Here is a 14,393-nt window from a genome sequence, read left to right as displayed (position 1 = left end):
AATCAATGAACTCCAGCAGGCCCTTCAAGTTTATCAGAAGTGTGAGTCCAGCTCTTCCAAGAAATTCTAAAAAGCAGTCCAGTGAAGGAGCTACCAAGTGCTAAAATTTCTCCTACTCTAAAATTCAACATTTATATATATCATGATGAAAACTGAGCAACATTGAGATTCCAAAACCTAATTGAACAGAAATACTAATTATTTCATACCTTTATAGGCATAGGAGAAGGAGGGATCTATGTCATACAAAAACATGTACACTTTTCTTAGTCTCCTAGGTGATTATGATTTATAAAGCATATAATCACCAAAAAAAAAAAAAAAATCCTTAAATTCTCAGTGACCTTCACTAAAGAGCATTTTCTAGACACTTCTTCCCAAATACTATTACAAGACAAATGCTGGCATGCCCTCAATTATTGTCTATAATGTCCCCACAGTCAGTCCCATCCAGGAAGCATATCATCTTTCATTAGGACTGAAAATCTTCCTAATGTGAATATGAAAGAAGAGAATCCAAATGGCCCAAATCATAGTGGATTTCATCCATTGGCTCTAAGGACAGGCCAACTGTCTCAGATAAAAGCCCCTGTCAGTACTCAAGTTTTTTGTTTTTGTTTTTTTTACAGTAACCCTACATACAACCTACTCCTTATTTTACAACCTCTTTTGCAACCTCTCCAGGTAAGTGAGCAGCCCAGACCAGAGGTACAGAGGGCCCAAGGCCCTCACTCTGGGTACCTCAGGCCCTTGCAGAGCAAATTTCAACAACATGGGCCAAAACTCAACCTGCTTAGTTGGGTCAGGTCAGGAGTTCTGGAGGCACCCGGACTAGAGTGTTCTAAGCCAGACAAGGCCAGGTGAGCTACTACAACTCTGTGAACCTCAGTTCCTCCATCTCAAAATAAGACTGCTGACAACTTATAGCATGTTCTGGGAAGAGTACTGATCAGCTCGATGAATGGCATGTTCTCCATCTTCTCTAACCCACAAATGGCCCTTTGCTTCAAACTCAGGACAGAAAAGTTCTAAGGGGAAACCTCTAAGACTGGCCCTGAGATCAGATAAGCCCCAGAATGACATGTACATACTATTATTCCATTCTTTGAGTCCAGAAGGATTGTTTCCCTTTTGACAGATCTTGGTGTGGCTTTCATTTCTAAGTGTGTTGACCGAGTAAACCCCTCTTTGGGCTTAACACAAAAGTGTTTAATGGAATTGGTTCTCCTTTATTCAAAATTCCATACTCACAATCCCTGAAGGGGCTATTAACCAAACAAATCTGATGGGGTTGCTATGTCCAAGATGGACCAAAGCAAGTTTTAAAAGGTTTCCTTCCTAACATTCCACCAAAGATAAAGGAATAGAATTACAATGATGTTATTAGGTGACACCTTTACATTTTTCCTCGATTATGTTTTATAACCAAAATCTCCACGAAAATGCTGTATTTGCCAAATTTTTAACAGTAAAAGTTTCCATGTCATGTCATTTAAAAAAAAAAAAAGATTCAGTAACAAGTTATGTAATGCTCATCCTGTAGAAGGGCTGTGTTAAGAGGGGACGTGTACTGGGCACCTGGGTGACTCAGTGATTGAGCATCTGCCTTCAGTTCAGGTCGTGATCCCGGGGTCCTAGGATTAAGTCCTGCATCGGGCTAGCCACAGGGAGTCTGCTTCTCCCTCTGCCCATGTCTCTGCTTCTCTGTGTCTCTCATGAATAAACTCTTAAAAAAAAAAAAAAAAGAGGGGACATGTACTGTGATAGAGGGGATACAAGCAAGGCATTCGCTACCGTCATTCAATCAGCAGACATTTGTTCAGCTACCAGGCACCATTCTAAGTGTGTTCATATCCATAAGACAAGAAAACAGCCAACCCTCTCTGTATTGTGTGTGGAAGGAGGAATATCAAACAAATGCAGAGACTGCACTCTCGGGGCATGATGTCTGCTATGAAGGAAAAGCAAGGGGAGGACTGTGATCTTGGATGTAGGAGACCCACGCCATGCTATGGAGACAGAAAGGATCTGCACAAGGCGCCTTCATGCATTCACAGTGGAGTCAGGGTGGGGAGAAGTCATCAGTGCACCAGTACAGGGTGGGCTGTGGGAAGACAGAAAAGAACAGTCCCGCCCCCACGCCACCTTCCCAGAAGGACAGGGAACAGCAGAAATGGCCTCAGTCGTCTCTGCCCTGGCACACTGCTCCCTGGCTCCTGGACAGAAGGATCAGGATTGGCAGACTGGCAGCCGTGAGAAAGGGACATGCCCCGATCAGGCGACTCCTTGAAAGCCAGCGTGGCCTGAGCACAAAGCACAGGTGAGGACCTGCTAGGACTGCAAAGAATGTTCTTCTCCATTTGAAGATGCTGAGCTGCAGCCTGCATGTGAAGGGGACCTGCAAAGGCCAAAGCAGTGAAGCTGAAGAGGTGGCCCTGTGGGGCTTTCAGGTAAGGACTGGCTCAAAGAAGGGGGTATGCAGTACTGAGGGCTCTGGGGTGGACGCTTTCTAAAAGAAGACAAGCTGCATTGCTAAAACAGGTTAGCCTGGCACCCATTCAGCTAAGGGCCTCCTGCATGGGACAGAACCCACATCCACGTTTACAACATATAGTTGTAAAACTTGCAAACATTAATAACCTTGGATATATATTCATGGCGGAAGTAAACTGTTAATGGCAAGGAGAAGTGTAATTCATTCACTTTTAATACAAAACACTTCACATTACTGAGCTTCAACACAACCGCCATCTTTCAGAGCATATTGTTCCGTCCAATTTTCTAGCTCGTTGAGAACATTCTCCAGCTGCTGCTGAGTGATTTCCTAAATTGCATTCGTGCTCCCTGCCCTAAGTTTCCCCCAAAGAACGTGGTTCTGATTAGCAAAACAACAATTTTAACAAGCTTGCTCCTATCAAGTGTATATCCAAAGCCATAAAACCCTAAAGGCAAGAGGACTTTATATAAATACCTCCCGTGTTCAAAGGAGAACTTGGGTGAGCTTCTGTGATAAGCACATTGGTACTTGGCAATGCGATCGGCATCCACTCTCCTCCCAAGGAACATAAGCACAGTGGCCAACAGACTCTGTTCTGGGAGTGGAGAGCTTGTGCAGACCCACCCCAGATGGGGTGGCACACATTGGTGAATTCAGGCGTTCGGGACAGAGAGGTGGGGCTGCTCCTGCTGCAGCCCAGGGTGCAAGGTAGGCTCTAGGTCTTGTCACTGCACTCAGTCACAAGCCACAAAGCACGTTCCTAAGGGAAAATTCATTAACTCATGATCAGGAAGGGATGGGAAGGGGAGTGGGATCAAAGCTCTGGAGACCATGTCAAGCATCAGGGGCTTGGCTTTCTGAGATCTGAAATATTTGACACTGCTATGTACTTTTACTTTAAATTGTGGTAAAATGTGTATATGATTTACCATTTTACCCATTTGTAAGCATAGTATTCCCAATAGCATTATGTACACGCACACTGTTGTGCAACTATCACCACCACCTACCTTCAGAACTTGTCATCATCCCAAAACTAAGCACTCTGTATATAAACACTCATGGGCAGCCAGATGAGGGAATATTAGGAACCAATACTGAGGGGACACTGAGTCCCAGGCTTCTGGTATCCGGAGCCCAGGGCTGCCTCTTCCTCACACTGATGACTCTGCTAAACTCTCTTTACTTTGCTACTTAGGACTTTAATTTGGTCTTCCCAGCCTCTCTCCAAAATTCACATTGATGCCTTAACCCTCAGTACTTTGTAATTTGGTGACAGGACCCCTAAAGAGATGATGGACGTTAAAAAAATAAAGCCTCAGGGCACCTGGGTGGCTCAGTGGTTGAGTGTCTGCCTTAGGCTCAGGATGTGATCCTGGGGTCCTGGGATCAAGTACCACATTGGGCTCCCCGCAGGGAGCCTGCTTCTCCCTCTGCCTGTGTCTCTGGGTCTCTCATGAATAAATAATCTTTTAAAAATAAAAATAAGGCCTTAACTATGGGCCTGTATCTAATCTGACCTGTATTCTTAGAAGAGACTAAGACATAAGTAGATGGGGTGCCCAAGATGGCTCAGTCAGTTAAGCACACAACTCTTGGTTTCAGCTCAGGTCATGGTCTCAGAGGTGATGGTATTGAGCTTCACTTGGGGCCCCGTGCTCAGTGGGGAGTCTGCTTGACATTCTCTCCCTCTGCCCATCCCCCAAACACAAGCGTACTTGAGCCTCCCTCAAATAAATTAATCTTTTTCTTTTTTTAAAAAAGCACCTAAGGAGAAAGCCACCAGGGGTGCATACGCACAGAGGCAAACCCATGTATGGACACAGGAAGTAGGCAGCCATCAGATAACCAAGGAGAGAGGTCTCAAGAGAAACCAAAATGCCAGCACCCTGATCTGGACTTTCAGCCTCCAGGACTGGGAGAAAATCCATGTCTGTTGTTTCAGTCCTCCTTTGTAAATAACGAGGTTTTGTGCAAGATAATTTGCTAGAGAATCTATCTCTGGGCATAAGTTAGGGGATCAGAAGTGCACTGGAAAGCACCGGCTGGCTCTGACAATGTGAACAACAGTAAGATAACTGTGGGGTAGACATGATGCAATTTTAGCAAGAGCAAGTTCACAATGCTTCCAAATACGCCAGTCTAGACTCTGCAGGGAGCATGAGTCATGCATGTCAGGTTACAGTCTGTACAGAAAAGATCTAGAGTTATTCTACTTCAGTCAATTGGTGATGAAGCAAGACCAAATGAAAACAAATTCCAGAAACACAAAGAAAGAGTCACGAAATGAGCTAGATTCTAGATATCAGATTTCAAATTCAAGTTAACCCTACATTTGGGGTTCTTACATATTAATTCTAATAAGAATCCATGAAGCCATACTACAATAAGGAAAATAATATGGAAAAGGCATTCTTTTGTTTTAAAATTTTTAAAAGATTTAATTCATTTATTCATGAGAGACAGAGAGAGAGAGAGAGAGGCAGAGACATAGGCAGAGGAAGAAGCAGGCTCCTTCCAGAAATCCCGATGCAGAACTCGATCCCAGGACCCCAGGATTACGAACTGAGCCAAAGGCGGACACTCAACCACTGAATCACCCAGGTGACAATTTCTTAAAGATTGTATTTATTTATTTGACACACAGAGAGAAAGAACACAACTAGGGGAAGGAGCAGGCAGAGGGAGAGGAAGAAGCAGGCTCCCCGATGAACAAGGAGCCAGACATGGGTATGATCCAAGGACCCAGATGTGGGGCTCAATCCAAGGGCTCTGGGATCACGACCTGAGCTGAAGGCAGACACTCAACTAAATGAGCCACTCGGCCACACTGGAATAAGGCATTCTTAAATTCTAGACATAACCAAGTATTTCCTGATCTGCAGGATAATTAGCACAAACCAGCAAGGCCACTCCATGGAAGCTCTGTGGGCACTAAAAAAAATTCACTTCTAATATGCCACCAATAAAAATGATGATGGAAAAGAACTGGCAATTGAGTCCTACGTTACCAAGTCCCAATCTTTGATTTAAAAACTGTGCATCACGTTCCTGATTCCAACAACAGTGTCTTGGTTATCAACGACAAGTATATCAAGGGGACATCTGCCATCTATTTCTTCATGTCCTCCACTCATGGCACAGATGGTAAGCTCCATCTCTTTCTTCTCTTTATTATCCAAAAATGTCTCTAAAAAGGACCTTCTGAGGAAGGAAGGGAGGAGACAGAGGGACACCACAGCAGAACGCACAGTCTTCTGAAGTACACTGGTTTTCTTGACGTTTTACCCCAAGCACTACAGGATTCAAACAGAACAGAAATGACAAACACAAGTAAACTCACAGTTCAAACAAATGCCTGCCAACTTCCGCATCTACTGCGCTGAGAGGATCGTCCAGGAGGTAGATGTCTGCGTCCTGATACACTGCTCTAGAAAATATAAAACCACATCAGAGGGGAGAAAGCTTCACACTCCCCAGATCACATCACCCAGTTGTGACAGCATTCAACAACTTGGGTCCCATTCATTTGAAAAGCCTATGGAATAAGGCAAGGCTGGTGTTCCATATAGCACCCGGCACCCCCCACCACTACGCAGCAGGTGTTCTCAGGTTAGCCACCCTTGGGAGCAGGTGCAACTCAACTGTGATTACCTTGCAAGGTTGATCCGGGCCTTTTGCCCTCCACTCAGTGTCGCTCCCCGATCACCTATCACGGTTAAATCTCCATCCTCCAAACACTGCAAATCCTGCATGGAGACAGAAAGAAGTAAAAAGGAAGAAAGAAAGAGAGGGGAAAAAAAGATTTAAAATGTGTTCTACTGTCATCCTAGACTTTCAGCACTGGTTCTTCATAAACGTACGTGATCAATAGAGATAAATCTATTTAAAAGTGAGTAAATTGGGACCTTGAACCTTTCCAAAATACACAGGGCTTTCCCTTCTAGTCTGCAGCTTTTCCCCACAATGTTCGTGCATTTCACCATCTTAACTGATGTCTAATGAACATCTACTATATGTCGGGCACTGTTCTGGGCACAATGAATTTGGTTTTAAGAAGGCAAAGTCCCTTGAGTTTCCATAGAGGGAGACTGACAACATGAAAAATTAGCAGGAGTACAAATCCTAAGACCTAGGAAGAAAAAGGAAGCTGGCTCAGAGGAGACAGACGCAGGAAAATCCCATCTATACGAGGCTTAGAGAAGGGTTCTGATGGGAGGGGCTTTCCACAAAGACAAGTGCACCTGGGCAGACCTGAAACGCATTCCACCTGCAGAAAAGAGCGAGCACAAAGGGCACAGGGAAGTCACCTGCCCTGTGTTCCAGGAGTAGCAGGGAGCCCAGCAGAGCTGGAGACAGTGTGCAAAGAATGAGTGAGTAAAGATAAGGGAAGCCAGGTGTTTCACCCAGAGTCACTTGGAGAGGGGACGTGGGGAGCATAGGGGGTTTTCTTGGTTTGTTTTTAAAGATTTTTTATTTATGAGAGACACCGAGAGAGAAGCAGAAAGAGAGGCAGAAAGAGAAGCAGGCTCCCTGCAGGGGGCCGGACATGGGAGTTGATCCCGGATCCCGAGATTACACTCTGAGCTAAAAGGCAGAAACTCAACCACTGAGCCACCCAGGCATCCCACCAGGCTTAGGGTTTTTGAGAAATCCCTCTCTTGCCTCTTTGTGGAAAACAGATGATAGGACACAAAGAGTGAAAGCAAGGCACACATTGGAATGGCACTGCATTAATGCAGGTGAGATAGGACACTTGCTAGAACCGGAATGGGAGCAGCAGACATGGAAAGCAATGGTCATGTTCGGAATAAATTTCAAAGGTCAAGCCTGTAAGACCTGCTAATGAATGGGCGAGGATTGTGGTGGTGGCAGAGGAATGATGTATTGTCCTCCACGTGAGAAAGGGGAAGAACAGGCACACCATTTACTGAGCTGGGGGAAACAGTGGGTGTGAGCTAAGATCTTCGTTATGGGCAAGACGTCATATTGCACCTGGATTTGCAAGTCTGGACCTCAGAGCCAGGGCTACTTGTGAGAGCCCACAGTTCACCCCTGGTTTGTGAAGCCACAGGACTTATGTTATCAAAGAACATGTATGTCTTAACCAGTCAGTTTGCTGATCTCACCTTAACCTCCCAACCTTGGAGAAAGGTGAACACCTGACCCTTGTCTTCACATTTAAGGTACAGTAGAGTGACTGACAAGATCTGTACAAGAAAACTAGCAGAAAGATCAGTCTGAGCAGAAGAACAGAAGGGAAGTAATTGTGTTCGAGGGACACTGAATGAATCTATTGAACTAAGTAGAATTTTGCTTCATGCAAGCCAGATAAAATTCAAAGCCACAAAGAATAAGATGGGATATGATGATTGGGGAATCAATCAAATTATATCTGAATATTATTTAGGAAATAAATGGACAAATCATAATAGCTGGGGGCAGGAGGAAAGGGTAATAACATCCCCAAAATGACAGGATAATAATCAGATTTAAATTACATTGTACTAAAAAATAAAAAAAAAATAAAAAAATAAAATAAATTACATTGTACTATATTAGAATCTTTTATTTAGATGGCCTGTAATTATCACTGTACAGCTTCCTGGCATAGATAATCAGTTTGGTGGAGTGTGTTGGTTATCTACCTACCACATCTCGCAAGCATCAACCTAGAATATGCAGCAACAACTTTCTATAGATGAGCCCTCATCTCTTTGTCTCTACCTTTGACCAATCTGGGGAGAAAACAAGAGGCATTTGGAAGGTCCATGACAAGGAAGTCCCTTGACCTCCCTAAGCTCCTCTTCCTCTTCTTCAAAATGTGGAGCGACAAGAATGACTAAGTTCAAGGATGCTGTGACAATCAAAAATGCAGACTAACATCTTTTATACATAGGGAAAACACAGGAGTTTACTGTACCTTGCTACTACTAGCAACGGATACATATTTTTTGATCAAACCAAAAATGGGACTTCATTCACAGTATGAATCATATCACCCAAAGGATGCCACCAAAAGAAAGGAAAAGACAGGGTATCTCCATCCCAACCCATTCCCTGACAGTTCACAGAAACACACAGAATTCCTACATGCTCAGAGCTTAACTGGATGGCAGTAAGTGAAAGGCAACAATTGGTCAATCATGAAAATTCATTATTTCACATTACTTCCTTGCTAAGCTCAGAAGACTACACCAGCTCCTGCTTTAGGTTTCCGTGAAAAACAATGGGCCATTCTAAAATCAGTTCCCTGCCTTCCACCACCCACTCACACCCACCCACCACACCCACATTTTACTTGACCTCGATTCACTGACAGTCCTTGCAAACTGTTATTAGTTTTTATGCCTTGATTTTATATTGCCTTGTCTTCCTTCTCAAAATAGCACCAGGCTATAGCAGAGCAATCTCAGCCACTCTCTAAAGAATGGCACTTAAAATCCACTCTCAGATTCAGTACAGTTAGGGAATAGGGAATGGACTCTCTCTAAGCCTAGTAGGAAGACTTGGAGTGGCTGCTGCTTCTGCCAACTATTTGTGGACAAGCTACAGAGGGAAAAAAACATCTCAAAGAATATGAAGTAAAATCTGAGTCAGGCTAATTTCCTAACCACAATTTTCTGGTTTGGTTAAAAAGAAAAGCCTGAGTTGAATGTATACTTCACATCATCCCAATGAGCAGAAAGTACTCTAATGTTAGTTATGTCTCAATTATATTTAACCAACTGTTTTGTCTATAATTGTTTTCATTTAAAAGCAGACACACACACTAGAGGAAAAGCCAAGAAAGAACTATGCTGGGTTTGATGCCATCAAGCCAGAAACCTAGCAAATTGCCTTTGGTGAAGGTGGAGGCTTCCACAGAAATACCATGGAGCAGACCGTTGACTGTTTATGACACCATTCATGAAGCCTGGGGGCCAAGGAGGACTGGATCACAGAATCAAACAGTAAGAGTTCCAGGCCTTTGTTCATAACTTTTCTTCCATGATTGGCATTCCTATCATGGCCTAATCGGTATCCCCTAGATCTTTCAAAGCCCAGCTCAAATCTTCTCTTCAATGAAATCATTGGAAATGGGAACTCCTTGCTCTTTCTACTTCATTCTCAAGATTCGGTATTTCTCATGAAGGGCCCACCTTATTCTGCTTCGTAATTTGTACACGTGCGTGGTTTGTCTCCCCAGCTCCTCGATGGTAAGGATGGTAAGATTTACGCACCAAGCCTGGCACTCGGATGCCTGATAAGAATGATCTTTAATGGATCCCTGGGTGGCGCAATGGTTTAGCGCCTGCCTTTGGCCCAGGGCACGATCCTGGAGACCCAGGATCGAATCCCATGTCGGGCTCCTGGTGCATGGAGCCTGCTTCTCCCTCTGCCTGTGTCTCTGCCTCTCTCTCTCTCTCTCTCTCTCTCTCTCTCTCTCTCTCTCTCTGTGTGTGTGTGTATCTGTGTGTGTGTGTGTGTGTGTGACTATCATAAATTAAAAAAAAAAAAAAAAGAATGATCTTTAATATTCACAGGCTGCAAAATGGGAGCCCCACTTCACAGGTGAGGGAACTGACACCAGGTCGCATAATGGTCAAAGGACGACCAGCTCTTAAATGGAATGTAGAATCTGAACCACACTCCTCTCAATTCGTAGTCTTTTATTCTTCATTCCTCATCATGCTGCCCCAAATGGGTTATGTAAAGTATATTTAAAAGTGTATTTAAAGGCACCTGGGTGGCTCAATTGGTTAAGTGTCTGCCTTCAGCTCAGGTCATGATCCCAGGGTCCTGAGAATGGGACCTGCATCAGGCTCCCTGCTCTACGGGGAGTCTACTCCCTCTCCCTCTGCCTGCCACTCCTCTGGCTTGTGTTCTCTCTCTCTCTCTCTGTCAAATCTTAAAAAAATAAAAGTATTTAAAATTAAAAGTGTACTTAAAATATAAAAATTAGTTAAGAGCTGAAGATCTCTACACACACAGAGCTATCAATAAACTTAGTTTCTATATTTAGATTAGTCTCATATTTCCCCTCTGTACTCATTATTTGGTTACATGTGAGAAGTTATCCCAATTGAGAGATAAAAAACTGTAGAACCATAATCATTCTACAACCATCAAGATTATCAGAAAAGAAAATGTCTCAAGGTTATCGGAAAAGAAAACGTCCAAATTGGCAGAAATGCAGTAAATATGAGAAGAAACTATAAGCCTGTAAGCGCACCAGTGGGGCTTATAAATTCAAGTGATCTGTGTAGGAAAATATTACACTTGAACTTACCAATGCTATTACTTCAAGGATATATTGTCTAAAAATGCTTCAAAAAAAAAAAAACAAAACAAAAAACACCTCATCAAGTGGGATGCCTGGGTGACTCAGCAGTTGAGCATCTGCCTTTGGCTCAGGGCGTGGTCACAGATTTCTGGGATCGAGTCCCACATCAGGCTCCCTGCATGGTCTGCTTCTCCCTCTGCCTGTGTATCTGCCTCCCTCTCTGTCTCTCATGAATAAATAAAATCTTTAAAAAAAAAAAGTCTTCAAGTGCTAAAAGATGCAACTATCATGATACATTGCATATGTTAGAACAATATTTTTAATTTACGTAATGCACAAGGTTAGAGCACCTACACAAATGTCAAATCAAATAATGGAAATTGTATACTCAAACACCTTCTGTTTAAGATGTCACATAAGGTGTCACATCTTATGGATATGATTCTACCCAAAATTGGCTACTCTTAAAATTAAGAGCTAATATCTCTTGTATGTGATTCTAAGATTTAGTGACTTCTTGGGATGTCCCTAGCAATCAGGTGCTATAAGATCATTATTGCCTTTCATCCTAAGAAACGCTTTTGGAGGATAATCATTTCCATTTTATAGATAAACTGAAGCTTTGTAAGGTTCAGTGAACCAAAATCACACAGCTGCTAAACAGAGACTGAGATTCAATTCACACCTGTCTGCCTCCAGGGCCTTGGAATTCAAACAGGTGCTCCCTCAATGATGTTCTAACCCACTACACTGTCACTTTGAGTAGGTCATCAGCCCAAATCAATGCTGCTAAACATGATTACTTCCTATCTTCCCATAGTATTTCATGTTTTCTACAGAAAGACTTAAGTTAACTTAATTAGATCTGATATAATACACCTAGTTATTAGTTATTAGCAATACATTTAACGTGAGAAATGTTAGCCTTTTTTGTTTTATTTTGATTCCAGGATTTAAGGGAGGCAGCAAGGAAAAATCCTTTATGTCTGTATGAATTTAGAGAAAAGGGCTATTATAGTAATAACAGCCCTCATTTATCAAAAACCTAACATTTCTGCATGTTAGAGGTACTGCCTGCCTATGGTCCTCCTGAAAGTAGTCCGATACCACCTCCATTTAATACGAAAGGAAACAGTCACCCCAAGCTAATACCCAAGATATCTAAAGGCCAAAGCTATCCTATATCCTACTACATAAGCATTCTCTGTATCTACAGGCAAAAATCATTCCAGGAAGCCCCTATCTCCCTGGCCATCTTATGCTCATCCGCTGACACATGGATTCCAAGAGATAAGCAAAGGATTGCGTAACTCATCAGGTGGTTTTCTGGTTTCTTAAAGCCTTTACCAACCCTAAACAGAGTGATAGATAGCATTTCAGAACTGCAGCAAAACCTCTTGAAAATCTTCTGACCCAATGTCATTTGCAGCAGACAGGAAAGACCCAGGTAGGTAACAAACAAGACGTGTTGAAAGTGACAAAGCAGGGACCAGGCAGGACTCTTCACTACATCTATACCCTGGGCCTCCTTTTCTGCCAAGGAGAGAATGAGCACAAGAGGACCTGACTATATGACCCCAAGCCATACAGCAGAATAAGAAACAGTCCATGTTCATAAACATCGAGCCATGAACACAAGAATCAAGGCAACAGCCCACCCTGCAGGACCTCCTTTCCACCAGAGTCTGTGTGCCCTACAGAACTGCCCTAGAACACGGTCCACACACTGGTCCAGTTGTCCCATGTCGCTTTGGCGAAAGCATCAGTGTCTATGGAAAACACTGGATCGCAGCCACTATCCCAATAGCTCCCTTTCTCCAGAGATGTTCAAACATGGGGGAAGAGAAAGGCAGGGCTGCGCTATCACCAGAAATGCAAGGTAAACACTGGTCTGGACCTTTGTAGTCTAACCTGGGCATCAGGAACTGAACTTGATGAAGGTAAAGAGAAAATGCCTGAGCTGTGTTCATTGCAAACTCAACATTCCACCTTCCTCAATTATCCAATTTTTATGCTCCCCCCCCAACAAAAAAAATATCAGATATATATAATTTACATATTATTTAAAAAGTGACACCTATTTAGGATAAAAATAAATTTACATACCCTCTTTTCAGGAATGCTCCCCCTAGCCTCTTTGGCAATTGAATATAATTTATCTTGTCATGTTAGGGACCAATATTCAACCTATCATTTGCAACAGGCTCGGTGTTTTAAGGCAAATTAAGACATAAGTTTTAAATTCTATTGTATGTGAAAATGCTATTCATGATCTGGGCACTATGTTTAACTGTCTGAATGTTACTAGCCATGTAGACCCTTGTCTTAAACATTCTTCCTCCTGGACACACACACAGCCACCTGTATTTAAAGGGTAATTACGATGATCAAGGTTACCTGGTGGCATATGAACAGAAAGCCAGAGGTGTTAAGTATGAGGAGGAAAACTTCACCTACTAGAAGCTAGTTAGGGTTGTAATAGCCAAAAGGGCACAACAGAAGTTATGTGGACAACACGCTGGCCTCTTTGGCCACATCTAGCAGCCACTGCATTGAAGAGACTCATCCTTGTGGTACAAGGAGCAATCTGCATAATTAGCTGATAATGCTATATGCCTCAGGACTTCACCGTTTTGGAATAATTGCTGCTACTCTGTGTAAATGCTGTTATATGCTCAAACTGGACACCTTTGAAACCAGCTCTGGATTTTAACTACTGAATCACTCCCATTTTGCTGCATGCATCCACAAAACTGTTCCTCAATACTACTACTGATACCAAGCAATCACCCACCAACTTTGCAGGTGGTCTACCGTGGCCACGGTCTCTCCACGTCTGGCTTCCCACCAGGGTCACACTGGTCTCCACCTCCATTATCTGACTGTAACAAAGTAGCTCCTCCATACAAACTTCCTCAGATGGGAGGCATCATGGCCCAGTGGAAAAGCATGGAATCTAGAGTCATGCCAAATCTGAACTTGAGCTGTGAATGTTTGGCTTAATTTTTTCATCTCCATAAGCCTCAGTCTTAGGAACTAAACAATGAGGATGGTGCCATCAAAGGCCCTGATAAAAGATTAAAAACTCATGTTTTTAATGTGTGCGTGTGTGCAGATATGTGTATGCAGGTGTGACAGGCAGAAAGATGATTAGCACATGACTCTGAATAAATGGGAATTTTTACATTTGCTTTTGGCCTCTTCCTATACAATATACACCATTTCACAAAAATCTAGCCAATCAGTGCTACCTTGAGGTCATGTCTCAAAACACATAATCTCTCATTAACAGTGACCAAGGGAAAATAAATAAAAGCCCATTAAACAAGCAATTATGTTTTGTCCACATCAATAAATGCTACACACCTGATAAAATCTATGATGTTCAAGCAAAATTACAATTTCCTCACAAAGCTGGCTTGGAGCCTTCAATGCCCTACTTTTAAAAGTCTTTCTCAGGCTTTTCCACACAGTATAAAAGAACAGTTGGATGTCCAGACTGCATTGAACTGACCCTGGGGAGAGCCCTTTAACGCTATTATCCACTGATTTTTATAACCTAAAGGGAGTCACCTAGTATTTATAGGTATCTGCTTTTTTTTTTCCCTTTTTGCTAAATTATATTCTATC

At 42.8% G+C, this 14,393-nt stretch overlaps 1 protein-coding gene across 1 annotated transcript in view; it reads right to left on the bottom strand.

The window, feature by feature from the left end:
• The window catches only part of ABCC4 (ATP binding cassette subfamily C member 4 (PEL blood group)), a 247,657-nt gene that overhangs the window by 136,065 nt on the left and 97,199 nt on the right, over nt 1-14,393 (bottom strand). The window contains exons 12-13 of the mRNA XM_072782615.1: nt 6,152-6,246; nt 5,841-5,927 (exon numbers count right to left, since the gene is read on the bottom strand). Of these exons, the coding sequence (XP_072638716.1) occupies nt 5,841-5,927; nt 6,152-6,246 (182 nt within the window). The remainder of the gene's footprint in view (nt 1-5,840; nt 5,928-6,151; nt 6,247-14,393) is intronic.

This window comes from Canis lupus, chromosome 17 (genome assembly GCF_048164855.1).
Source record: "Canis lupus baileyi chromosome 17, mCanLup2.hap1, whole genome shotgun sequence".
Classification (NCBI taxonomy): Eukaryota; Metazoa; Chordata; class Mammalia; order Carnivora; family Canidae; genus Canis; species Canis lupus.
Note: the sequence above shows the minus strand (reverse complement) of the source record. Positions and strands in the feature narration are given on the sequence as shown.